We start from the raw sequence: 27874 nt of genomic DNA on the forward strand, positions 1-27874 counted from the left end.
CTATATAAAGAGTTGTTATTACATAGCCGTCTTATCCCACATAGGAATAGCTACAAACATCCTGTTGAAAGGACAAGGTAAACTATGGTCATATCTGTTAAATTTTAAACATAATAACACCAACATTTTTCCCAACAAAAGGTAATCTTGAGTTTAGGGTTGCAGTTAGAAATCATAGAGCGAATACATATTTCGTTGGCCTTAGGGAAGCTGTCCTCTGCCTACACCCATTCTCAGCAAACACAAACCCACAGCGTAACGAGCGAGAACAGCCCTAAGCTTCCCCCCGGCAGGCCAGCGCCAGGCCCCCTGCGCATGCGCTCCTCCAGGCGCGCCCCTGCGGGCGGGCGGCCGTACGTGCGCCGTCACGCAGGGCGGCGGAGGGGCGGGGCCTCCACAGCTCTGAGCGGGGCGGCAGCCATGGCTGCTGCGGCTGGATCAGTTCGCCTGCAGCGGTGCATGGTGTCGCCGACTGGGAGGCACAGCGCCTCTCTGATTTTCCTGCACGGCTCAGGTGGATTCCAGTTTTACATCCTGGTTTTCTGCCGCTTGGGACACATTCTGCCCTGGGTCCCCCCAGTGTGGCCCCAGTGGAGGAGGCCTGGGGCCCCAATGGGGCCAGGTGATCTCGGAGAGGGTGGCTCTCTCCTCGGTAGCCCCGCGGCTGCGGACACACGGGCAGCATGGTAAACTGTCCCCAGCCGTCCCCCCCCTTGTCTTCCCTTTTTTTCTATCTTGCGATCACTGGCCCACCGCCCTCACTTCCGGCCTGTGTGTCCCGGGGTTCGGCCCGCCCTCCACCCACAACATTCCCTCCTGTGCAACCCTGGCTATTCCCCCTCCCCCTCCCCCAAGTTTAAACAGAGCAAGTTAGTAAGGTAAGTCCTCTACCAGACAAATCATTTAGGACTTTTCAGGGTCAGCTATTGGTGATTGGAGTTTTCAGCCGCATTGGATTATTTGCTATTTCTTTCTGCAGTCTCCCATGCTAAAGTAGGCAGTTGAGATTCGCAGCTAAATAATAATTATCGAGTTATGTCTTTACTATGAAGCATGGTGCCAGAGCTTTCCTGCCTTTCTCTCCTGCTTCCCCTTTCTTTATTCCCCTTTAACCCTCTCCTGTCATTAAGCACCCCAAAGTATGTAGCACAAAGCCAGGTCTGAGTCTCCAGCAGATTTTCTCCTTCCACATCTGCCCTTAGTAACCTGTGCTTAATAGCGTTTCTCAAACTCGTCCGTAATGACTTACGCCTGTCTTCTCCCCTGGATCTTGAGCTCCTCACGAGTAAGGACCTTTGTTTTAATCTTTGCATCCCTAGTGCTTGGCCCAGGGTAAGTTCTTAAGAAATGTGTATTAAAGAAATGAGATGTAGCTAGTGTCCTCAGGGGGCCTACCTAAAGTTAAAAAAAAAACAATTCAGTTGCTTTGAGTCAGCAGTGGATGGGAGATCACACGATGGTGCATGATTTACTGCCAAGGAATTGTGAGGAAAAAACTGGTTAGGCTTATTAAGGCATGTGGAAGATGAAGAGCTTGTGAGATTTAGCAGAGAAAGTGGTCTGTGAGCTGAGATGTATATGTAGGCTTAAAGAAGATGGTGGGGGTTGGAAAGGTAGTCGGTGGAGCCCTGGCACTGGGCAGTTGTGGGAAGTATTGTCAATTTGAAAACGAGTCTTGATAGGTTGACCGGCTTGCCCAAGGTCACTTGGCTATTACTGTAAGTGGTGGTGGGTTTGGGACTTGAACCCACATCCGATTCCAAAATCAGTGTTCTGGATGGAGAAGGGTGAAAACATTCTGAACTAGGATGTGTCGTTTTGGAAATAGGGAAGAAAAGTGCCCACAATGTTGAAAGGGAAAAAGACTTGACTGACAGACTTAGGTGAGGTGTCTAAGATAACGGCGAAGCTTTACAACTAGGTGACCCTTGCCAGTACTGTTCAGGGATCCAAGGGTGTTCATTCATTTATAAGCACCCAGAAATTCCCCAGTACCATACTCCTTTTAATAAGTAAGCTAATTATTTTACAATGTTTTTAGGAAATACTCCTAAACTTTTCCTGGACCACTTTGCTTAGCAAAGTAACTATTCTTAAACCCTTTTCAATTTCAAATTATGACATTTTTATAACTTGTAACTGTATATCTCTGAAACTGAGTTGTACATTGCATACAAGAGTGTGTGTGTGTGTGTATACATATATATATATATATACACACACATATATATTCCCTTTGTACTTTGAACAAAGAATTCTGCCAATTATGCAAGTATAATGAAATTTTTTGTGTATTTAGATCTCCATTTTAGGAAATACAATTCTGATTAGGAGTATGATTTTACATTAGACTTTAATATGTGTTTGGCTTCTAGTTCATCCAAATATGGGCAAACCAATTTTAATAGTTTTACCATACTCTTGGAATAAGGTGCTGGCTTTTTAAAAGGGGGATTTTGTGACTGGAGGGATGGATGTTTTGTAGCATTCAGCTTTGCTTTTGAAGGTTGAAAGAGAGTGGTTAGAGGCAGGTTTAGTTGTTTTTTTTAATGTTAAAAACCTGAGATTCTTTTCTAGAATATGTATGGCAGCCATAGGAGAACAAGTGGGAATGTATGTTACTTATAGCCAACTTAATTTGAGCCTTTCCTACTACTAAAATGCCAAAGAAGTACCTTTTTTTCAGGATGATAAAAACAAATGATAGTTTACTTAGCTTTGTTCAGCTTCCCAGATTAGATTAATATACTCTGTTATATGTTTCCTTAGGATGCTCTAGTTCTCATTTCAGTGGTATTCATATTTGTAATTACCTAATTTAATGTCTGTAATCCACACTAAGCTTATAAGGTTCACACAGGCCCAAACTTTGCATATCTTTCTCCCCTTATAGTAAGTCTCAGCAAGTTATCAATAACCTCTGTGTTGCTGAATGTGATGGACATTTTTCAGTCTTCCTCTTATTTGAACTGTCAGCAGCATTCAGCTTTCTTGAAACACTCTCCCAGTTCTTTCTACCCCTATTTGCTCCTTCTGGTTTATTTTGCAGACTCATTCTCCTCTTATCTGACCATTAATGTTAAGGTTCCTCAAAATTTGGTCCTAGGTCCTCTTCTGGTCCTACATTTTTTTCCTTGGGCTAAACTCCACATAAGCCCATGGATTATATTTTTACCTATATACAGGTGACACAAAGGTGTGTTCCATTTTAGGTCTCCATCGAGTGCTAGACATGTTTATCCAACTGGGTAGTAATCACTCATTCATTAATCCATTCATTCAAGAAATATCCATTAGTTGGCCACTACGTATAAGGCAGTGTTCCTGGCTCTGGGTATACATTGAACAAAGCAAACAAAAGTCTTTGCTCTCGTGGAGTTTACGTTCTAATGGAGCAAATGGTATATAGTAGTAGAAGATAGTGAGTTCTGTCCAAAAAGGAAAGCAGGACAAGGAGGATGGGAGGTATGGGGGTTACAGTTTTAAATCAGGTGATCCAAGTGGCCTCGCTGTGAAGTTGACACTTCAGCAGCTGGATTTAATGAGTGCATGATGTGTGCACTGGGGTAGACTTACAGAGAAGAGAAAAGCCAGGACAAGGGCCTGGGTGGGTCCCCTGACGTGTTCACAGACCAGCAGTAAGGCTAGTGTTCCTGGAGTGAGAGGAGTCAGAGAGGATATCCAAGAGGGTCCTGGTATCCAGGTCGTGTGGGGCAGGGGTAGGCATGCTTTTCCTGTAAAGGGTTAGAGAGGAACCACTTTAGGTTCTGTGGGTCACATAAAATATCTCACAGAGTTTTCTTTTCCCCTTCCTTTCCCTTTTCTCCATTCTGTCTTTTACTTTTTTTTAATGACTCCTTAAAAAAGTAAAAGCCATTCTTAGCATGTGACTCTATGGACCTGGATTATGTCTTCAAGCTGGCTGTAGTTTGCTCAGCCCCAGGTGTAGGGCCCTGTGTGCCTTACAGAGAGATGCCCGACCCTTAGCATGGATGGACCTTCTGCGTCATGATTGCCTGTCTCCGTGTCCATGTAGTACTATTATTCACCCAACTGTTCGGGCCAAAAACCTCACCATCGTCCTTAAAAGCTTTCACCATGGACCCCTCCTAACTAATCTATCGCTAATGTCTGTTCATTTTATCCTACTTACCTCTAGTACCTATTTCTGTCTTCTGCTGTTACCGTGGTCTACTCTGTCACTTGACCGGGAGCCACCTAACTGACCTCCAGCACATCTTTTGTCCTTCGGTTCTGTCTCCACACAGCTTGCAGAGTGACGCTTAGAAGCATACCACCCTTCAGGCTCCTAGGGTTTGTCAGCTCCCCACACTTTCTCTCGCCTCATTTTTTTTTTTACAACAGTTTTATTATAACAGTGTTTCTTATTACAGTTTTACTATAGCATAAAGATACACATGAGAACCAGCCAAAAGAAGAGACACATAGGGAAAAGCCTGGAGGGTTCTAAACCTGAATCTTCTGTCATCCTCAGCGATGCATTACCCTCCCCATACTGAGGTATGACAGGACTCAAAAGAATATTGATTGTCAAGCAGGGAATTTCACCCGAGCTTCCTACCCAGGGTTTTTACTTGGGTTTTGTTACGTAGACATGATTGATTTGGGGTTGAACTCAATCTCCAGCCTCCTCTACTCCCTGGAGGTGAGACTGATACATCATTGTTCAAAGCCCCATCTTCTGATGACATGATCGCCCTTCCTGGTTGGCCACCTCCCATCCTGAGTCATCTCCTTAGCAGAAACGGTGCAGTGGTTTGAGGGCGCTTCTATGAGTAACAAAGACAATTCAATCCCTGAGGAAGTTCTAAAGATTTACAGGTTCCCTCGGGAGCTGGGGACAAAGACAGCCAAATTCTCTATTGCAGTTATTTTGAAAAGAGTGTCTCAGCTCATCTTGCATTCCCTGTTCATCTCCCATGTTTTAGTTCTCAGATGTCACACTGCTCCTTCCTGTAAAGGGTCTTAGCGTCTGCCGTGTGCTGTCTGAGATGCTCTTTCCGTCTGCGCTTCACTTTTCGCCCTCCTGTGGATTTCAGTTCAAACCATTCAGCACCTAGCACCTATGGGATGCCCAGTTTGTGTCAGTCCTGTTCTAGGTTACATGAAGCAATATCTCACAGGATAAAACACAAAAATGAACCTTGCCTTGCAGAGCTTGTCTTCTAGTGACGTCATCCCTGAACTCTTTACCTGGGTCAGTTCTGAATATGATAAGCCTGTGCAGCCCGTGTCTCATTTTGCAGTGGGCATAGTTGTCTTTCCGTTTAGGTGGATGGTTATTTGACTAAGATCTGATTCTCACCATAAAGATCTGATTCTTCCCCTCCCCCTGCCATCACTGCCTTTGGCAGTGAGCTCCTGCCCAAGACAATAGATATTCAGTAGCTATTTTTTGAATTGATGTCCTCATGAATTGGTTGATTAAAAAATTTAAGTTGTTACCTTTAAATTTTTTTCTTCAGCACTTCATGAACTGGACCTATATTTCCTTCCTATTTTTTTTTTTTTTAATGGAAGTACACACATGAATTCTTACATGAATTTTGGTTATTTTTCAGCCTTGGAATATATAATCTTTATTTTAGGTCATGTAAAATGTTATCAAAGTTAAATTCTAATTTCTTTAAGTTAAAAATAAAAGTATGCTGAATACCCCTTTTGAAGGATTTTATTATTTTAACCAAGAAAATTGTTTTAGACTGTTGCAACCAGAAAAGTTTATAAGCACTTTAGGAATTTATCATTTCTAAGAATAAAGATAAGAAATGACAGTGTTTAAAGTCAGAAAAAATAGAATTTTTTTGTTTAGAAAAATTGACTTACTTCATTTGTCCCTATTATACCCTTTAAACAAATGAGGAAACTTAAAACTCAAGCTTAAACAATTCTTTTAAAGTGATCAACGGTGAAGTTAGGAGAAAAACAATCAAAATTATTCCTACCTATTGATGCTTGGTCAATTAATTCATATTGATAAATCAGTTTCTGTATAGTTATTTTTATGTATATATATTTTTTATTCCTTGTTCCATCCTCTGTGCAACATGAAGCTTATAGACTGCTTTTAAATACACTGTATCGTAAAAATGTTTTATCTTAGTCTCGATTTTTTGATTCACCAGGTGATTCTGGAAAAGGATTGAGAAGGTGGATCAAGGAGGTTTTAAATCAAGATTTAGCATTCCAACACATAAAAGTTATCTACCCAACAGCTCCCGCCAGGTATGTGGTAGTTGATGTCACTGCTCAGTATAACTTTGTGGCCTAAAACATATATAAATAGGTGTACCTGCCAGATGTTCTTTAAGCTTAATTCTGTATTTAAAATATTTTAAATTGGGGTACTTTATTTCCAGAAGTGTGTGTGTGTGTGTGTGTGTGGCAATTACACTATTGGGCCAGGTTTTGCCAGGTGAGTAATTTATTCCCTCTTTGTAATAAAGCTTTCCTTGGCCTGTAGGACTCGGCTTCCTCTGGCCTACAGATCGCTCCTCTTTCAAACTCTCTTTTCTCCCCATTCATCCCAAAAAGAAACTATTAATTTCAACGAGCAAAATCTTTTTAATAATTTCTAACCCAGAGTTCATAATCTCTGGACTAGAGATCTGTGGCATTCGTTCTATACTTAAAAGGTTTGAGAATTATTGTGAAGCTGTTTGAATCGGTAAACAAGAGTAGGAATACAGAATTGACTGATACATATTTCCATCATACAACCTGGAGATGCACAGTGATGTGATTGGCGTGGCTTTGAAGTCAAACTGCTTTTTTAAAAATTATTCAATTAGCATCCGCATAGTCTCTTATTCTGAAGACATGCTTTAAACTGGAGTATGCAAATCCTTTTTCGTGTAAGCGAAATAATGTGCTGAGCTATGCAACCCAATCTGATGTCTCATTATCTGTTCTTGGTTTATTTTTATGAGGCACACTGTGTGTTTATGCAAATGCTTTGTTTACTTTTCTATTAACTTAGTGTTGAGGAGGAGTATTTATATATCCAAAATATTATCATTTCATCATGTCATCAATACAAACTTATTAAAGTGATCTTTTACATTCTTTTGTTCATTCCAAATCCTTGAAATCTGATGTGTATTTTACATGTACAGCACATGTCAATTTGGATCTAATTAATTAAGTTTCAGTTCCTCAGTCGCACTAGCTACGTTTTTAATTGCTCTATAGCTGTATGTGGGTGGCTAGGGACGGCATAGTGTTAGACCTGAAAAAGGAGTTCCCGTTATAGTAGGTTGGGGGCCACTGTTCTAGATCAGATGATCATTTTTACTAAAATTTCTCATGAGTTGTAGTTCTTGAACTTGTAAGATTTTTTTGTTTGTTTGTTTTTTTAATGAGATGACTTAAATCATTTCTTAAGCAGAGATATTGTCACTCAGGGAACGTTTGGCCATGTTGGGAAACCTTTTTGGTGTCTGGGAGGAAAAACAACATAAAAGACTACTGGCCTCTAGTGGATGGAGGCCAGAGATGCTGCTAAACATCCCACACATCACAGGACAGCCTCCACTACAAAAAGTTATCCAGGCCCAAATCTCAATGGCTCCTTGGATGAGAAACTCTGCTTTAAATTACACCTCCATCCCACACATACTAGATGATTAGTCTTGTTTCTCCGTTATGTTGCAGTGGGGTCAGCTGTTTATATTTTAGAAAAACATCTGAGGTAATTAAAATATGAATGGTATTATTGTCTTTGATTCAATACAAAAAAGAAAAAAGAAAAAGAAAGTCGAGATTTCACCTAAGAACAGGTCTTTTTGTACTAGGCTTCCTTTATTTTTAGACTTAATTTCTAGGTCAGAAACATTAAAAACAAAATTCCCTTTTCCTTCAAAAGCCTTTCTCAGCTCAAATTTACTCCTGTGAACACAGAGTTGTAAAATTTTGCTTTCCTGCTTTCACTGGTTCTAAGATTCCTAAAATGAAGAAATAAAGATCTCACAATTCAGTGCAATTTGCAATTTCCTATTCTGGAACTCAAGAGCTTTTCAGCAATATTCAGAAAGAGTGTATATATATATATATATATATATATATATATATATATATATATATATATGTTTTTGCTGTAAATAGGGTCTATCTATGTTGTAGAATATTATTTTTCAGGCCTCTATCTTGATCAGGCCCCATAAAATAAAACAGTGAAATAAAACATATGTAATTAAGGATAATAATGCCTGTTAGTTTGCTACTAATATACAAATTAAGTAAATTTGCAAAATATGCTTATTGCTTTCAAAAATAACCATCAGAACCCTCAACTGACCTAACAAAGTATATTGTGCTAAATATTCAGCAACTTTTACACTCTGTAACTCTGCTGTATTTCACTGGTCCTTTTCCATGTTGGATATCAAATATCATTGATCAAGGACTACCAATGGCTGCAAATCTTTGACTTAATGATTTTCCAAATGTTGAAAAGGATCTAATGAACAGTGTAACAAGCAAGACTGACTTAATGTTTTGTCATATTTGAAAATGTATTTCAACATTACTGTGAAATGATTTTTCTGTTGTTTTATGAGAGGTGCAGACATCACCAAGTTTTAATTCCAGATGTCTCAGACTCTCAGAACAATTAGAAACTTAATTCAATATATAATTTAAAATTACAAGATCTAAAATATTTTAATTTTCAAATATGAATCATATCTCCATTGACTGAAGATTTTGTAGTGTTCATTCATCTTACATCTCATTGCTGATCAGAGAAAATTTCAGTACAATTTCAGCCTTTTGATATTGACTGACACTTATATTATGGTCTTGCACCTGGTCTGTCTTGGTGACTGTACTATGTGCATTTTTATATAGAGAATTCTATAAAGGTCAGTAGTTGAAGGTGGTTATAGTATTGCTCAAATTTATATTTGCTTAGTCATTCTTTCTCTAAGTTGTTTTATTAAGTCCTGAAAAGTGGGCATTAAAATCTCCAATTGTGATTGTAGATTAGTCTGTTTCCTCCTTTAGTTCTAACAGTTTTCTGTGTGTGTTTTTAAGTGACATTGGTATTATTATTAGGTGCATGCCTGTGTGGGGCGATTGTCTTCCCCATGAATAGCTACTTCTATTTGATAAAAAGTTCGTTTTTATCTCTAGTAATAGCTTCAAGTATACTTTGTTTAATAATAATACAATATATATCAGCTTTCCTATATTTACTGTTTATATAGCATCTTTTTTCATACTTTTGGTTTCTTTTGATTGGTGTTACCTCGTATGTCTTTTTCCATCTTTTTACTTTTAACCTATTTATATCATTATATTTAAAGTGGGTTTTTTATAAACAACATGTATTTGGACTTTGTTTTGTTCTTTAACTAATCTGATAGTCCCTGTCTTTTAAGTAACCTGTATAGACCATTTGCGTTTAATGTAACAATATGTTTGAATTTAAGTTTAGTACTTTTTTTTCTCTTTTCCCTTTCCAACTTCTTTTTGGATTATTTGAATTTTTGTAATACTCTATTTTCGTGTATCTTATATTTTTCCTGATTGCTTTAGGGATTACAAGATATGTAGCAAACTTTTTACCTATTAGAAGGTTACAACCATACAGGTTCCTTTATCCTCCCCTCTTTATGTTATAGTTGTCATATGTATGTCATCTACATACATTGAAAACTATCAAATAAGGTTACAATTTTTGCTTTCGACAGGCATACATATTTGAAAGAATTTAAGAGGAGAAAGTAGTCTATTATATTTACCCAGTTGTGGTCTGTTACAGTATATCAGTGTGTTTTAATTAAATTGTTAAGTTGCCACTTTGGGCTATAAGGTATTTCTTTTCCTCAACCCTATTTAATAGATGTTTTTAATCAACTCAGTTAGGGGCATATTAAATAAAAGTCAGCAATTAGCTTGCTGTGTTGATTTAAATGGAAAATGTTGCTTCATTTTTTTCATTATGTTAATTTGGACTCTATTTAACCAAAGTGCTCAATAAAGATTTTTATTTCAATGACATACTTGAATTGTATTTGTAATTAGAGGTTTTCTTGGTTTGAGTTTACTATTAGAATTTCCATTTAAAAAATAACAATTTTTTAACAAGCCATTAATAATTTATATGATGATATATAGTTTTTCTTGGTGTTTTGAAAATTCTAAAAGTAGTAAAATTTGCATTAGTGTCTCTACTTCTTGATTCACTATTTTTTTCACATTAAGTGCATGCTTATATTTTTCATTAAACATGTATTCCAAAACAGGGTCAGGCCTTTTTGTTTTCGGTGCAATAAGCAATGAATTCATCTTGATTCTATCACTTAAGATTTCTATCTGCAGCACGATATTAGGGATCTCTCTTCTGATACCAGTAGATCTGTGCTACAGGCACACTTCACTGGTAAGGAGCCCTGCTAAAAACAGCTATTTTGAAGAAATAGTTTTACTTTTTTGTGAAGTATTTTAAAGAGCACATTTAAATACTTATTAGTACATAAAAACTTGTTTTCTTCGAAACATGCTTTTTTTCAAAAGCAACGAGAGAAAAATTTGACCTTTTCCTAGACATCACAATATGGATTTTACAAGAATTAAAGTCAAAAGCTATTCACAGCAAAATAAAACAATTTTAGATATTCTATTGTTGCTTTCCGACCCAGATTATCCAAGTGACACAAGTGATTATTGACATTCATCGTTCAACAAATCCTTGTTGTTGGCACGGGGGGTAGAATAGGTAAAGTCTCCACTCACAGGGAACTCACAGAAATGGAAAAGAAAGAGAGAGAGAGAGAAAGAGAGAGAGAGAGAGAGAGAGAGAGAGAGAGAGAGAGAGAGAGAGAGAGATTAAATATATTAACTTCAAATAGTGATAAATTCTGTTAAGACATTAAGTAGGGTAACGGGATAGAGAAGAAACGTGTGTGCATTGTAGGGTTAAAGGGAGGTATACTTTAAATTGCAGGATCAAAGAAGGTTCCCCTGCAGACGTGATATTTGAGCTGAGACCTCAGTGATCAGTGGGAGCCCACTATGTATCACTGTGACAAAGAGCCTTCCAGGTAGAGGGAATAGCACATGCAAAGCTCTTGGATCAATAGTGAGACTGTCCTGTTTGAAGGAAACCAAGAGGGAAATGTGATGTGAACACTGAGGGGACCGCTATGAAAGGACAACAGAAAGGAAGACTGGGGCCAGATGATGTCATCTGAGTGACCTTTTGATTTTATGATTTTTAGGGAACAGAGATCAAAACAGAACGTGGTATCAGGCTGAATGTCAACTCTTTTTTTTTTTTTTTAACCTTGCCCATTTTATTCCAGCTTAATATTTTACCAATGTGTAATGGTTTGATTGATTGATTGATTTAGGAGGCACATAGTTGTTCTTTGCCAAACATATTTATTTATTGTGGTAATGTCTGAGCTGTTTTATACCAGCTAATAAAGTGATTTATTTGAAGAAGAAGGTGAATGAGTATAACATGTGTACCAGTTTGTTAGCTGCTTTAAAAAACCCTCTTACTATTATGCTTTATGTTATTTTAACAACTTAAGAGTTAGCATTCTCAATTATGTGCTCTTAACAAAAGAGTTCTAAATTATTCTTTTCCTCATTAAAATTTCCCAGTTATCTCCTTTGAACAGAATTTTAATTTTCTTAGAGAGAACAAAAAGCTACTATTATATATTAGTAAAACTTACATTGGAATTCCACCTCAATGGAGCATCTATCGCTAATTAAGTAAGGCACTGTCAGAGACCAAAAGCTAAGTGAATATCATTTTTTTCTATTAATGGCTGAGTTCCCAGAATGATTCATATCTTAGCCTATGATATCATCCTTATTTAAGTGCTTAGCCAGACAAATAAACACTTAGAGAAATAGCAGAATAAAATGAAAAGGGAAGTAGAAATAATTCAAGATAGTAAGAGTTGTATTCTGCTTTAAAGGGGGCAGTATGTTCAGTTTTCATTCAGAAGATCACTGTGGTTTTGGTGACAAATTGAATAGAGTTTGGAATTTCATTTTGCCTGACAGTGACATTAATACTAGGTGGAAAGCACCTGTTTTTATTTTCAGAGAACTTTAAGAAAGTTAATCCTGAGAAAGGCATTCTGGGAGGTGAGAGGCTTAAATGCTTTCTGTCTTCTCTCCCCTTCTGATTTTAATTTATTTACCTCTCTTGAGCAAAGCAGCTTCTGAGGTCAGAAGGCCTGCAGAAACAAAGGAGACTGTAGGCTCCATGGGAGTCCTCGTGAAGAGCTGGTGCAGGATTTTATGTTGGGTGCACCCATTGAGGGTCTAGAGAACAATGCAGGAGAAGCCTGAGCTGAGGATGAGAGTGTGGCAGATCCTGGGAAGAGCTCAGTCTGCAGAAATCTCCCCTCCTCTCACGTTTATGTCATGAAAGGTACATTTCCAGACAATAACGCAATATTACTTACAATCCCACAAGGATTCTTAAGGAGAATTATTTGAAATTATTTTAAAATTTACTGAGTATTGGATAAATTTCGTGGATAAATAAATAAGAATGGATGTCTGAGAATAAGCAGGACAAGTCTGAGAAGGAGACTGTGGGTGATGATGACAGGTAGAGGCGGAACTGCATTGCCCAACTTCAGAATATTCTCCAAAACCACTGTACTACGGTCAGGGTGATCCTAACAGTTAGTTAAATGGATCGGTAGAGCAACAACAACAAAAAATAGAGCCTTTCTCAACTAGTGTTCTTCAGCTGAGTCACAGGACACAAAAAAGTGGTTTGAGTAACTATTTTCTTAATTTTCCCAAGGCTAGTATAGAATTGGTACCATTCTAGATGCAATGGAGAAAATTCTACTCATCATATATATAGAGGGTACTAAAAAAAGGTTTACACATTTTAAGAAAGGAAAAAAAAACTGTATTAAAATTACACTGATGGTAACCACTTTGAGCACCTCTTGTCATTGCAAAAGTCAAACGTGACTTGTATTCATCTTTTGCTATTGGTATATATTGAGTATTACAATTTTAATACAGTTTTTTCCCTTCTTAAAATGTGTGTGTGTGTGTGTGTATATATATATATATATTTTTTTTTTTTTTGGCACCCTTTGTAATGTATGTATTAGGCATTAGGGCGTAATTCTCTCACAGAACCTAGGTTGAGGGAGACTAGATAACTCAGAGCTATAAAATTAAATATATGGCAAAGATGGAATTTTGCCTTTGTGGAAAAAGGTAAGTTTGGTTGTTGTTTTTTTAATGGAAGTACAGGCACAATTGACGATCCATATGAAAAAAGATTAATTTGAACCCTTAGGTCACTTCACGTACAAAAAAATTCCAGAAAAACTCAAGACTTAAATGTAAAAACAAAAATAACACTCTTAGAATAAATTTTGGATTCCAATTGTTAAAATATATGGATTGGAAAGAGCTTTTTAAATGAATCAGGAGACACAGAAATTTAGGGTTTTTTTTTTAAGCCAGATTATATGAAATGTATAGTCTTTTATCTGATTTAAAAACTTTAAATACATAATATCAACATATAAAATTATATTTTTAAAAGTATATTTTAAAATACAAATGACAACTATTTAAGTGTCAATAATAAAATGCTTTTCTAAACTAATAAAAAAATCAAAACCACAACAGAAAAAAATAGCAAATGATATGAATAAGTCATTTCATTTCTGCAGCATTCTAGGATAGGCAGCACTCATCTGTAGTGATAAAGTGACTCTGATGGCCTGGGAAGTGAACAGGAATTCTTGGTATGAAGGAATTTTCTGAGGTAAAGGGAATGTTGTATGTCGTTGTGGATATGGTGGTTACATTGTCAAGTCTTTGAACTATATACTTAAAATCTGTAATTTAAATATGTCAATTCCTTAATAAAGTTGACTTTAAAATTATAGTTAATACTCTTCAATGGTAATACTTTAAAGGATATTAGCACCTATTGCTATTAGGGCTGTGGGCGAAAATGATGTTCTCTTACTTTTCTTGTAGAAATGTTAATTTTTATAGCCTTTAGGGAAGTGACTTTCAAACATCTATTAAGATAAAAATTATATCTTTCAATCCACCAGTCCTGGTTTTGGACTGTGCTTCATAGGAATGAAAAGTTCCAGTATGTAAAAATGTGTATACAAAAATATGTACATAAAAATATGTACCAATAATGTTTAATGAGGCATTTTAGTGGCTAAAAACTGAGTACCAAATAAATGCCCATTAGTAGGGGAATGGCTGACTGAACTTTGGAACATCTTTATCATAAGATTATATAGCCCTTTAAAAGGGTGGGCTAGAACTAAATCAGATGGAAGGATTTCCATGAGGTATTCTTAAAGGAGAAAAGGCACATAAATAAATCAAATAGGCTCTTTGATTTTTGAAAAGCAATAGTGCTCTAAAAAATATCCTGTAAAGATATATGTTTTAATGTGTGTACAAGAAAAACATTCAAGGGTATATTTTAGATCATAAAAATGGTTTACCTGGTGTGTGGGCCAAGATGTGGGGCGTGTAAGCGTGGAGAGGAGGAAAGGTACAAATAAATAAGATTCAGATGAAAAATATCAAAACAACACACACACATACACACACACATATATACAATTTCCCATATTTGCAAAATATCATGTATCTTCATAAACTAGGAACAAATTAAGTTTTTATGTTCTGTCTAATAGGGATATTCAAAATATACATTCAAATTTTAGAAAGCATGTTGCAAAGTAATGTTTATCACATGGTTCTAGTTTAGTAAATAAACAAAAGATTCTCTGTACATGAGTTTTTGTTTCCAGATTTCTTTCAGTTTCTCTAAGAAACTTTCCAAAATAAACCTCTTGATTTCCTGGCTCCTAAAGTGGGTGCCCATTTATTTTGGTGTGCTGTGATCAACTTAGAAAAATTAGGGTGTAGTTCTCCTGTTCCCTTCAGTACCACCCATTGGTCCCAAAGATTGGATGCTGCCCAAGGACAGATCTTCACAGATTGTTGGGTCCTTTTGATACAGTGGATAATGTTAATGGAATCAATAAAAGTATAGATGAATTAATGCAATATGCATGGGGATGATTTTAATATGAATTTTTTAACACCCAACTTGGAGGAAATGAAAATTATTCAAAACACTAATGTTTTAGAAATTAAAACATCCATTTTAATGTAATTCCCTTTATTTATCTTTGGTTGGTTGGTTGGTTTTAAACAGGCCATATACTCCTTTGAAAGGTGGAATCTCCAATGTATGGTTTGACAGATTTAAAATATCTAATGACTGCCCAGAGCACCTTGAATCAATTGATGTGATGTGTCAAGTGCTGACAGACCTGATTGATGATGAAGTAAAAACTGGCATCAACAAGAATAGGATATTAGTAGGTAAGACCTTTAAATGTTGGTAATTTAATTTTTTCCACTTGTGTTTGATTCTATGCATTACACTTTACTTGGAATATTATTTAGAACCACTTGTCTATTTTTTGACCTGTTCATAGTTTCAAATAAACTTTACATATTAAGGGATTCGAAGGTATTAGAATTATTAACAACAGCTCGTGAAACTTTAATTCACTTTCTTTTTAATAATAACAATTTGAGAATCTCATGTTTAATTTTCTATTAAGAGATGTTTCATTTCAGTTTTTTAAACAATTTATTTTAATTGGCTTAAGTTTTATAAATATGCTTAAACTATTATTGCTATGATGTTAGAATATAACATCAAATTCATGAACAGTAAATACTTCAGAGGTAATATCACAGGAATAAGGAATTTTTTATAAACTTTTGTTCAACATCTTTAGCAAACTCTGTTTCCAAGGGGATATAATGTGCCTTTATATAATCTCTTTATTCTACTAAATACCATTTTCTGTAATCATCAAATACATAAACTATAAAATCTCTATAATAGATGCAAAATGAGATTGGCTATTTAGAATGTAACTGATACAGAAGATATTGTAAATATAACTATTTATAATGAGTTTTATTTAACAATGAAATTATAAAGCAAAGTATTTCATGTTCAAAATATTAAGATGCACATTGAAATACTTTATTGACAGAATTAAGGTAAATTAACTTCCTTTGCGTTTGTTGAAGTACTGAACTATTTATTCACTGAGTTGAGAGGCGACCTGTTATGATGAAGTCTCGTCTGCCTTGCCTTCAGCTTCCACGTTTGTTAGTGAAAAGCAGTGTGCCCTCCAGCCCAGTGGCATCACTTTTCTGTTTCCTCCTCAGTGTTTAACTGTTTCTATGTACGGCATCTAACAACTATATTTAACCCTAACAGAGATAAATACAGGACATTCTGAGGGAGTCTGGGGAGAGCCTGGGAAAGGGCACCCAGCTCAGCCTAGGGGATGGATTATGCAACATAATGGCAAGATTGAATTCAAAATGTGTGAATGCATGACTGAGTCCATCATTCAGCCATCTGCCAAATATTTTCTGCGTTCTTCCAGTGTGACCGGCAATGTCACATGGGCAGTGTGACCATGGCTAAATCATAGGATCGGGCTCATAGTTGCTTACAACCTGGAAGAGCCCATGAGGTGCTTTACAGTGACAAGTGTATGAGTGCCAGTGAGCCAGGGATGAGTACCCTCAAGCTACAGAATGAACAGCTCTTCAGAGAGCATGTGTGTCTCTTACTGTTTCCCAGGACCCATCACAATTCCTGGCACAGAGCCGATGCGGAGGAGCAGTGAATTGATGATTTAAGTAACTAAGTCCCACAGGAATTTAGATGAAGACAAGATCACATGTACTTGAGGCTATTAGAGGAGAGTTGAATAGGAAGGTAGCAGGGGCATTTGAGGTTTTGCGATGCATAGATAAATAAAGTTTTAACTATTGCAGTACAGAGGTTAGGCATAGAGAATGAGATGAACAGTGCATAGAAGTGGAAAAAGTAGTGCTTGTTTTTGTCTGTCCGGACATTATATGTAGTTTTAGCAGAAGGTCGGTGGTCTGAACGGAAAACGCCTTGACTCATTACTGGACCAAGAGGCTGGAGGGCGTAATGGGTAGCGACAAAGAAATGGGTTCCAGTCTAAAGTCTCCCAGTGCCTAGCTGGTTCACCACTCAATTATCACACAGAATTGCTGCTCCCTTATCTGTAAAGTGGGAATAATAATACATTGTTTTTACTGGCGGATGATGTCTGTAAAATACTTGGTTCATTCTAGGCTCTCAATAAATTGTCTGTTTTCCCTTTTATCCTTCATTCTATAGGTAATTAGTGAGGGATGATTAGAGAAAGTCTTTGAGTCGTATAGTTAATTAGAACTGTGCTTTAGGAAAATTATTCTGGCAGAAGGCGTAAGTGAAGAGACGTGAAGTTGGATGTGGAAAAACCAGTTACTGAATTTGTCATTATAAGGTAATGAGATCCTAAAGTAATGTGATGAGTGGGAAAAGAAAAGATTAGGGTAAGAAATTGCTTTCACATAAAACTACAAAATCTTTATACATAAAAAGTGGAAAATATTCGAATTAGTACTCTCAATTCACACGTTAAAGCATTGATCACCCTGAGTTGTAACTGCCATCTACTTGTCTCTCCTTCTGTCCCCTCATCACCCTTCCCCACAGCTTTCAGTTACTTCCTCTCATTTATCTTTGAAAAGAAACTATGGATTGTTGTAACGTCAGAGAGCTAATCAGAATTCTGAATCTAGGTTTACTTCATTTCAAAGCCCATGGTTCTTCCATTTAACTGAACATTTTTAAGACTCTTAATAAATGTTGTCAAATTGCTTTTTACAAAAAAATTATGCCCACTGATACTTCTGCCTCCTCTATTAGAATGTCCGTACAGGTGGACATCCTCAGTGAATAATACATACTGACATGAAAAACCTTTGCAAAAAATCAGCAAAACGTTGTGTTTAATCTGCACTTAATTTGTTATTTTCCTTCCAATTGTGTTTGTTGTATTTTGACACAAGAGAGCATTTCTCAGTTGTCTATTCATCTTTTCTGATTTTTTTCAAATAATTTCTCAGTCTAAGAAAGGCTTTCTTTAGAACGTGGCTAAATATTCAAATAGATTTTTCTACTGGTTTTCCATAATGTTATTTATTTACTTATTTACATATTTATTTATTTATTTTACATTTAGTTCTTTGCTTCACCTGGAATTTCTTTTCTTTTTTTTCTACCATATCATGAAAGGTTTTAATTGTCTTTTAAAATACCAAGACAATCTTGTTAAAGGATACGCTTATTTGTAAAGCTGTCGGTAAAATGGTCAGTATTTTATCAAAGCTATTTAATAATAACAAAATTTTAATTTTGGAAGTTTTATAAACTATTATTATAAAATCATGAAATTTGAAATTTATTACAAAATCACTAAAATGTATATAAGAATTTGTGAGATAAGCTAACTTCTAGAAAGCCTCTTCCCTAGCTTGAAAAAAGACCACAGAAGTGCAGATTCAAGGTTGTTTGTCCTTGTTAACCTGTATTATTAGTGAACTAGTCCATGAACATAAATCTTCAATAACAGTTCTGTAGAGTTAAAACATGTGCCCCAAAATACACATGATTTTAACCTCTTAACGCTGTGACAAAGCGTTATATTACCTCCTTTTTTCTATGCTGGATTCTTCACAGAGGTTAGCTTTTAATGTATAAAGAAAATAGCATTCTAGTTCTGTAGGGATTTTTTTGTTGTAGTTATTTGTCTTTGTGATCTAACTGAATCTCTCATTTATTTCAAAAGGTGGCACAAGAAGTAGTATTAGACTATTACATATTAGAATATTTGTACATGCATTCCCTGAGTTACGAATCAAATTGCAAATGCACTAATGTAACTGATGGCAGTGTGGCAGTTAAGAATTTGTGCTCTGGACTCAGACTACAGGTTTCTAATCCTGGATTCACCAATTTGTAGGTAGAGAGTCTCCTTAACCTCTGTGCTTGAATGATAATAATGGGACCCATCTTTAGAGTTGTGACAATTGAATTAGTTTGTTGAAAATACTTAGAATTGTGCCTGGCACGTAATCTTGAACATGTTTTCTTGTTGTTATTAAATAATCCTTATTCCACCCACCTCATGGTGACCCCAGATACCAAAAAGGGCCTGCTGGACCAATACTGCCACTCAGACTCATTGGTAGCTCATTTCTTCACTCCCAGCTGTTTTATTTTTTCTCAGGGAGGGTACATGCTGTGTGTTCCTATTCTTTTTCATTGCTCACAAATGATTTAAACAGAAGTTCCTGCTTGATATTTTTCTACTGATTTTTATTCTTTTGTACAATGTCTATTACAGTACGTTTTAAGTTAAGTAAGATTTAAATGCTATTCATAACATTTTAATGAAGGAGGGATTCATTGGGAACTAAAAGGGACATGCATTTGCGATCCTACACAGTGTTTACTAAACACACATACACCATAGTGAGGTTAGGTTATTTAAAAAAAATAATAATTATAAGAGGAAAAACTAGAAACTTGTAAGACTGAAAAAATGGAGATAATAAGTACATAAATGGTTATGCTTATTGATTTTGTTTATATATTGACTATGTGACAACATTTCTGATTTAATATTACATAATATGTGCTCCTGGAACCCTTGTCTCTAACATTAAGATCGCAGCCAGTGTGAACACCAGGGGAATGGCAAGACGACAAATGCAGTAGGTCCAGGAAAATGATGAAAGACTAACACACACACCATTCCAAGACTGTGGGAACGTAAGGATGACGACACATAAGGGACATTGAGGTTGACTGCAGATGTTAGCTGTGGAAACACATCCTTCACTTCTTAGTTTTCATCACGAAGATATATTGCTTGCTTAATGAAAAACATAAATTTTGGTTAGCTAGGAAGAACTAGGCCAAAGGTTCACTGTACCTGTCCCAGGGTTAGGTGAACAGGACATGTTCAGTGACCGTGTGTTCCTTGGACACATCTGTGACTCCTCACTCTACGTTCGGAATATCAGACGTAAGAAGTTTGTTTAGTTTTATATGTTCATACCACACATGATTCTACAGAGGGGTATATAAAAAAGGGAAACACTGGCAATAAAATAGTGACTTTTAAATTACTGTCTGAATGTTGGCAATATAATTGTTCATAAAACCTGGGTTCAAATCCTGTATTCTGAGAACATTATTAATAATATTCCATTATCCCACCATCTTCTGGTTTCATTAATATGTTGAGAGTGTCCAGTGTGCAGAATGAAAGCATACTTCATAGTACAGTCTGCCTCTGTTTATGTCTGTCTTGAAACCCTCCATTTTCCTTCTGGTATTTTCTGTACAATGTGAGAAATCGAAATGGAAAATGTGTATCATTTTTCTTGTGTGTACTGTTGTGCTCAAAAGGTACATACAATGTAGTAATACGACTAAAATGGTTGACAGTTACATTACTCTTGACAGGTTTTAAATCACCAGGATACATCATAATGTTTTATATTTTAGTGTTTAAATTATACAAGTTGTTTTCATATATAGTCTCTCTCTTGAGTTTTGTAATAGGTAAAATAGGAAATTACTATTCTCATTTCAGTTATGATGAAAACAAAATTCAAAGAGGTTACTGGCTGTTGTTGTAGAGTTGAGTTTGGACTAGAACCCAGATCCACTGACTTAGTCAAGGACGTTGTACGGATGAGATTCCTTTCTTGGCCACTAGGTGGTGATAATTTGTTGTTAAGAGAAAATTGATATAATTTAGGTTTGACTTTGATCTGGGATGTATAGAACCTGACACATGATCTGACCGGGTTATAAGAATTTTGATAATATGAGCATACACTATCAGGATTTTGAAGCAGGGATAGTCAGGTGCTTCTGGAATTACACCTGAGTGATTTACATGGATGTTCTAAATACCCATCACGAGAAAAATGGTTATGGGAATCGAATATTATATAACGACCAAATACTGCATATATACACATAAAGGCATTTAGTAAGTATGTGTTCAGTGAATAAAAAATTAATTATGGAGTTTTGTGAATTTGTTGAGAGTCTCTCAAATCAGAAAGACTTGCTTTTATTACATGAAATAAAAAGTAAGGTATTACACGTTTAGAGTGTTTAACTGTTAAAATGAATTTTTAAAAAACATGTCAAAATTATGTATGACCATTGAGATTTTGGATGACTCATTTTATTTCTGTCTGTATGGTGGAAACACTTTGCACAGTGGGTTTAACTAAATATATTAATTTTATAAGATTTAAAATAAAAATGATAGTTGGAATTACCAAGATGAAACCTAGCACCAGAATTGCCAGGCTTTCTTGTCCTGATCTTATACAGGTTTCTTCTGAAGCTCTTTCTTGGAGCGAAAACTTAAGAATGATAGCATTCTTCTACTTTCTTTTAACTTATACTGTGTTTCCCCAAAAATAAGACCTAGCCAGACCATCAGCTCTAATGCATCTTTTGGAGCAAAAATTAATGTAAGACCCACTCTTATATTATGTTAGATAAGACCTGGTCTTATACTATAGTAAAGTAAGACCGGGTCTTATATTAATTTTTGTTCCAAAAGCCACATTAGAGCTGATGGTCCGGCTGGGTCTTATTTTCGGGAAAACAGAATATGTCATAATTAAACAAATGATGTGTCTTCAACAACAGTTGTCAGAACTTTAAAGGTGTGGGACTGCTGTTCAAACAGCTTGCCATAGAAAATGATAAATATTTTGTTTATCCTGTAAATTTTGTAGGAGAGAAAAATATATGAATAAATATACCCAAATATTTTGACACTAGCACAGTTCAGTCTGTAGGATAATTATAATGCATAAATTAAATGGAAGAATTGTTGAAATTTGGAACGAGGGGGGATTTTTTAATTATATTTTTAAAATCCTATTCAATTGATGTCAAACATGAATTGTAAGTATTTTTTCCTCTGGACTTTTTTTCAGATAGATTAGCTTATTTTTCCCAGTATAGTTTTTTAATACATTGTTTCTGTTTTATTTTATTTAAAGAGTTCGTAAAAGCTAGGTTTATTATTTTTTTAACATATTTTATTCATCTTGTTAATCTTAAATGTATGTTGAAATGTTAACCCCTGACGTTTTAATATTTTGCCAGCAACTATAAATATACATTATAATCATTACCTACAATGAGTTTACTATTTGGTATTTACTTATTGACCAGTATATTTTATATTGCATTTTAGATATTTCGATGGAAAGTGAATTCAAATAACTAGTCCTTTGTGTTACATTTTCTTCTGTTAGAAAAAAATACACAAAGTCCCTTTTCATAGTAGTGTCCGATGCTGAAGGTGATTTTATTGTCAATGATGGCGGATGAGAGATTGCAGATTACCTCACAATATCATAAATGCGTAAGGGACTTACATTAAAATTGTAAATAATAAGATTTCAATGAGTACATTTTTCTTCCTTATAAATTACGAGAATTGAACATGAGGTGAAATGTTTGCAGGATTCATTTAGGTTTGTTCATAATGACATTTCATATGTGGGAAAATGTTTTCCTAGTTTGTTGTTGTTAGGCTGGGGCCATCGAGAGGCCTGTGAAACCACATAAAGTGATTACATTACCCTGGTCAATAAAAAATGAAATGATGGAGCGGGGAATTTAATGTGCAAAATGTTCTCAATAGGTATGCTTTTAAAATCACTTTTTAAATGTTCTTGCTTACTAATCTATTTTTTGTGATGTGATTTATAAAAAAATACTTTCGCATGAAAAGATTACATTTAATGATCTTAGACTCAACATTATCTTTTTATGAAATATTAATTTTCTTTTTACTCCATTTACGAATTTTAAATGATTTTTTCAATCTGTGGTGCAGCTTAGATTATCTAGAACTTCATTGTCCAATATGATTTAGCTATATACTACTTTAGCCATATACTGCTATTTCAATTTAAACTATTTTAATCGTTTTTAAGTTTAATATTAGTTACAAGCAAATAAAATTAAACATTTAGTTCCTCAGTCACACTAGTCACATTCAGTATGTTCATTGGGTACGTTTGGCAAAAATATAATTCAAGCTGTTGAATTTCTCCAAAAAATAAAAACTTCATTCCTAGAGCATATGGATTTCCCTTAAATCATGATCATATTTTCACTTTTTTTTCTTACCCATTATACTTAATTTTGAATTGTCTGCCTGTAGCTATTGATGTTTTTCTAAGGCTGTGATCCTCATAGATAACGATTCATGGGTACGAGAGCTTTTAAAAATGAGACATGGGCTTTGAGATTGTGTCAGTGGGGCTGGGGCTGAGTCTAGCAGTCGAACTTTAAGGGACCAGATTCAGGAATCATTGGCCTGGGACACACCAACCATCCACTCCTTCATTTTCTGAGCTTTACCTTTATATCAAGATAGATCACCAAAAAGTGACATGTCCTGATGACGTAAAATTTTCTCCTTGCAGAAATATTCTGATGGAACTGCAACTGACATTGTTCCTTTATCCAATAAGTATGAAGCACCAGGCACTGTATGCCAGGCTCTGTTCTGAGCATAAGGAAGGCACATCACTGAGTAAAACAGGCAAAAATCCCTGCTCACATGAACTTTTAGAGTCTAGTGAATGTTACATCTTTATGTCCTAGACTTCTGTAGAGGAGTCAGTAGTGGAAGTGGCTGTGTATAAAATGTCTGATTTTGAATGTTAGGTTTACACAGGATCAACTCGATAAATTCCACCCAGGAATTCAATGCTATGAAAGTTTCTAGTACGAATTGTTCTGGTTCCTTCTGTTAGAGAATATTGCCTTGATACAGGAAAGCAGTTCAGTGTCCAGTCACACCCCTAATAATGGTGCTCCCCATATTATGGTCTGTGCCTCTCTTTCTCTTTTGTCTCTTCTTGATCCACCATTCTTTCCCCAGCCTCATCTCTCCTTCCTTCACATTTCCCCTCATTTTAGAGATGTAGTTTTATTGTTAACAGTGTGTTCGATTATAAGCAACCTTGAATTCATTTGTTAAGTAAATGGTGAAAAGAGGGGAGATTGGCAGAGATGAAGGCAGCAGAAGGAAGCATTTGCCCAGTGAACTTTAAGGGAGACTAAAATCGTATTCCGACAGATACGGAGTCTTACTCCTGAGCTAAAAGTAGACTTCTGTAGCATTGACAATAACTGTAAATTTTGAAAGTCCTTGCTGTTTTAACCTTTACAAGCGATTAATAAGCATTTATATAATAGGTTTTAAAACTTGATGAAAACCCTGGAAATCTTGTTCAGACATCTAATTTTACTGGAAATGAAATAATCTTGCCTACAGTAAGCTCTTCATATTTTAATGGGGCATGTCAAAGATTTATTAATGCACAAATAAATAGATAATTTAACCCGGGGCTTTTTGGGAGTCTGATGCAAATTTTACATACAATTTTAAGATATTTATGCTCCCTCCTCTCCTGCCAAACTTATGCATGAGCTTCTAACTAGATGTATGTGTATCTGCATGTGGGATGGGGTTATTTTGAAAGAGTCCTTCAGTTCTCCTCCATGGTGAGAACTGCTGCTGATGAGACTCTGTTATTTCCTTCTGATATCGTGTTTCCCCGAAAATAAGACCTAGCCGGACAGTCAGCTCTCATGCGTCTTTTGGAGCAAAAATTAATATAAGACCCGGTCTTATTACAGTATAATAAGTATACTATACTTATACACTATACTATAGTATAGTATATATTATAGTATACTTATTATACTGTAATAAGACCGGGTCTTATATAATATATATAATATAGTATAATATAATATAATAAGTATAGAATGGTATAATATAATTCCAGGTCTTATATTAATTTTTGCTCCAAAAGATGCATTAGAGCTGATTGTCCGACTAGGTCTTATTTTCGGGAAACAAGGTCTGTTGAAAACCACAGATGGACTATTTCCATGCACTGTAATTATTTACATATTATGCCATTTTTTTAACATCTGAACTTCCCAAGGCTGGTAATCTTTACTCATATATTAATGTGCTGGGTCCAAAATAATATTATGAGCCTGCCCCAGATCAAGTAGTTCTGTTTTAATAAATATCAGCAGATAGTAGAGAGGACATTAAACTGTTACAAGCAACCTGGATTACAAAAGTCCTAGCTTTACAACTGAAATTAGGGGTACAGCCTTAAGCAGGTCACCTAATGTCCTGTGGACTCAGTTCCTTTCATTTATAAAAGGAGATTGTAGTAAATTCAAATGTATGGTCTCTAAGGGCTCAGCTTTACATTCTGTTAATTGAAATAAAGCAGGAGACTAAAATTAAGAGATCTGAATTCTACACCTAAGTATATTTTTATATTTCTGCAAGTGTGTGGCTATGTGATTTACTTTCTAGATTTCTCACAAAATATGCATTAGTTGTCTGTTAACTTGCACTCAACCTGGGAATACCTTACGACATCGAAGTTGGGCCACCCTCTCTGCTGTGTCACATCAGGCACCTGTCTCCATATTCTGTGATGTCTCTGTTTCCCCCTCGAACACAAGGGTCCATGTATTTTGGTAAACGTGCTGCCCAAGGGCGCATGGGGACCACAGATTTTAATCTGCAGTGACTAGCACTGTGTTTGGCACATAAAAGACAGTACGGTTTGTCAAATGAATTAATTGGTGTTTTAAAACTTGTTTATAAGTTGATCTATGTATATATGTTTTAATTATACCACCATAAGTCAGATTTCAAAATAATATCCAAAAAAGTTTTAACTAGCTCACCAGATTTTTGATTATCTTTTCCTAATTCAGAGATCACTAAGCATCTATTACACGGCTGGCATTAGAAACATAGGTCCTCCTGGAGCTTATAATTTGGCAAATAAGAGAAAAGATACATGTTATTAACTCTAGTTGCAGTGTGAAGACTCACGTATAAACAAAATATAAGAAAACATTAGAAATTTAAATAATACATCATGACTCGTATTTTGAATTATAAGTATTTTTACTCGATGAACATGATTTCTTTATTCAATTCTAGCTCTTTTTATTACAAATGTCTTTACCAGCGATGACATAAATGGGACCGTGTTACTTACTCTTGTTCTGTGAGATCTAAAGTAGACTAAAGAACTTTGCAGCACTTTATCTCTTTAAAGGTCTCCAAGTATTTTAAAAATATGTATGGAAGACTGGCATAGCTATATCTTGTTTTAAGTTACTGTTGCATGTATTCTGCTTTTTCTGATAAGTGCTTTTTTACTTTTAGGAGGATTTTCAATGGGAGGCTGCATGGCTATGCACTTAGCATATAGAAATCATCACGATGTGGCAGGAGTTTTTGCTCTTTCTAGTTTTCTAAATAAAACATCTGCTGTTTACCAGGTAAGCACCAGATTTAAAAATAATAATAATAATATAATAATGAAATATTCACACATTGAAACTAAAACAAAATTGATAAGTAACAACAATTGATGCACAGAGCATTTCTGGGAATTCATGGCCAAATGAGTTATGCGATTAATTACAGCTGGTTATTCAAGTTCCAGAAATGCCCTGTACAAAGAATATTGCTAAGCAAGGTGTCATAAGGAAAAGGATAAAAACAATACATGTGTGGTATATCTGTATCCTTTATGTATGTTAAACCTATAGATAGTTATAGCTAGTTTTGCAGCACTATCCTTATTTATGAATATGATACATTACAGTGTTGCAGCTGTATTACCAAAAGCAGAAACAGCTGATGTAGGAATGAGAACTAGAATGTAATTTTTCTCTGGACTGTACCTTAGCTCTGTGTTCCTTCCTCCTTCCCCTCTGTATGAAGAGGTTTGTCTTCCCAAGTCACAGTTTCTTCAGGAAATGCTTTGATCATTTTTGAAACCGTCCTCTATGGAGTAAATGCAGGTACAACTCAGCTAAAGTGGTACCAGCAACCACTGAGGGGGTGCTGGCCCCCTCAGACAGCACCACCACTGCCTCTTTTTTCCCTCTAAATATTGATGCTTTGGTAAAATTGGAACTTTCCTGATATCTCTGATTTCCAAGAATGATGTTCTTAAATGAATTTCTTAAACGTTTCCATTTTTATATCCTTCTCTAGGCTCTTCAGAAAAGTGATGGTGTACGCCCTGAATTATTTCAGTGCCATGGTACTGCAGATGAGTTAGTTCTTCATTCTTGGGGTGAAGAGACAAACTCCATGTTAAAATCTCTAGGAGTGAGCACAAAGTTTCACAGTTTGCCAGGTGTTTACCATGAACTAAGCAAAGGTGAACTAGAAAAGCTGAAGTCTTGGATTCTTACAAAACTACCGGGAGAAACAGAAAGGCAAATTGAGTGAATCAAGATTGATATGTTAATATACATGTAATGTCTTTGTGAAAAATAAAGTTTACTGCCAAATTATAACTTGATCAGTGATAATTAAAATATTAAGAAATATCAACAGTTTACTGACTCATTTGTTATTAAAATGCTTAGCACCATAGAGAGTAGTATAATCTTATTAATGATAAACATTAATTTAGACAAACAGCTACATACCATTTTCAGATACATTTTTGTAAATACCTGTAGACCTTTTAAGTAATAAAATATTTAAATTTTTAAAAAATAATATTTAAGAGCAATACGAAAACAGGAAAAGCCTTAACATGGTATGGTTTTATCTTTCCTGCCACTTCCTTTAAATTGCCTTTCCAAAGGTATTTATGTTTATATAGTTTTCAACAGAGTAACATTGATGCTCCAAGTTTATAAAGTGGCTTCACATTATCTCACTTGACCATCAAGAGTTTGATGAAACAGACTCAATAGTTGTTGTTTGATAATAGGGATAGGATGAAAACTTGCCCAAAGCCTCAAGAGCCAAGACTAGCATCCAGGCCTTCT

General features: G+C 35.6%; 1 protein-coding gene across 1 annotated transcript; it reads left to right on the forward strand.

Moving 5' to 3' along the window:
- The first annotated feature begins 386 nt into the window (after positions 1-386).
- On the forward strand, positions 387-27418 carry LYPLAL1 (lysophospholipase like 1). The gene is made up of 5 exons (XM_033099825.1): positions 387-514; positions 6147-6246; positions 15224-15393; positions 26244-26359; positions 27084-27418. Exons 1-5 carry the CDS (start codon positions 421-423, stop codon positions 27321-27323), a joined length of 720 nt encoding a protein of 239 aa, XP_032955716.1. The 5' UTR covers positions 387-420; the 3' UTR covers positions 27324-27418.
- The last annotated feature ends 456 nt before the right edge of the window (positions 27419-27874 follow it).

The sequence above is a fragment of the Rhinolophus ferrumequinum genome, chromosome 27 (assembly GCF_004115265.2).
Source record: "Rhinolophus ferrumequinum isolate MPI-CBG mRhiFer1 chromosome 27, mRhiFer1_v1.p, whole genome shotgun sequence".
NCBI lineage: Eukaryota > Metazoa > Chordata > Mammalia > Chiroptera > Rhinolophidae > Rhinolophus > Rhinolophus ferrumequinum.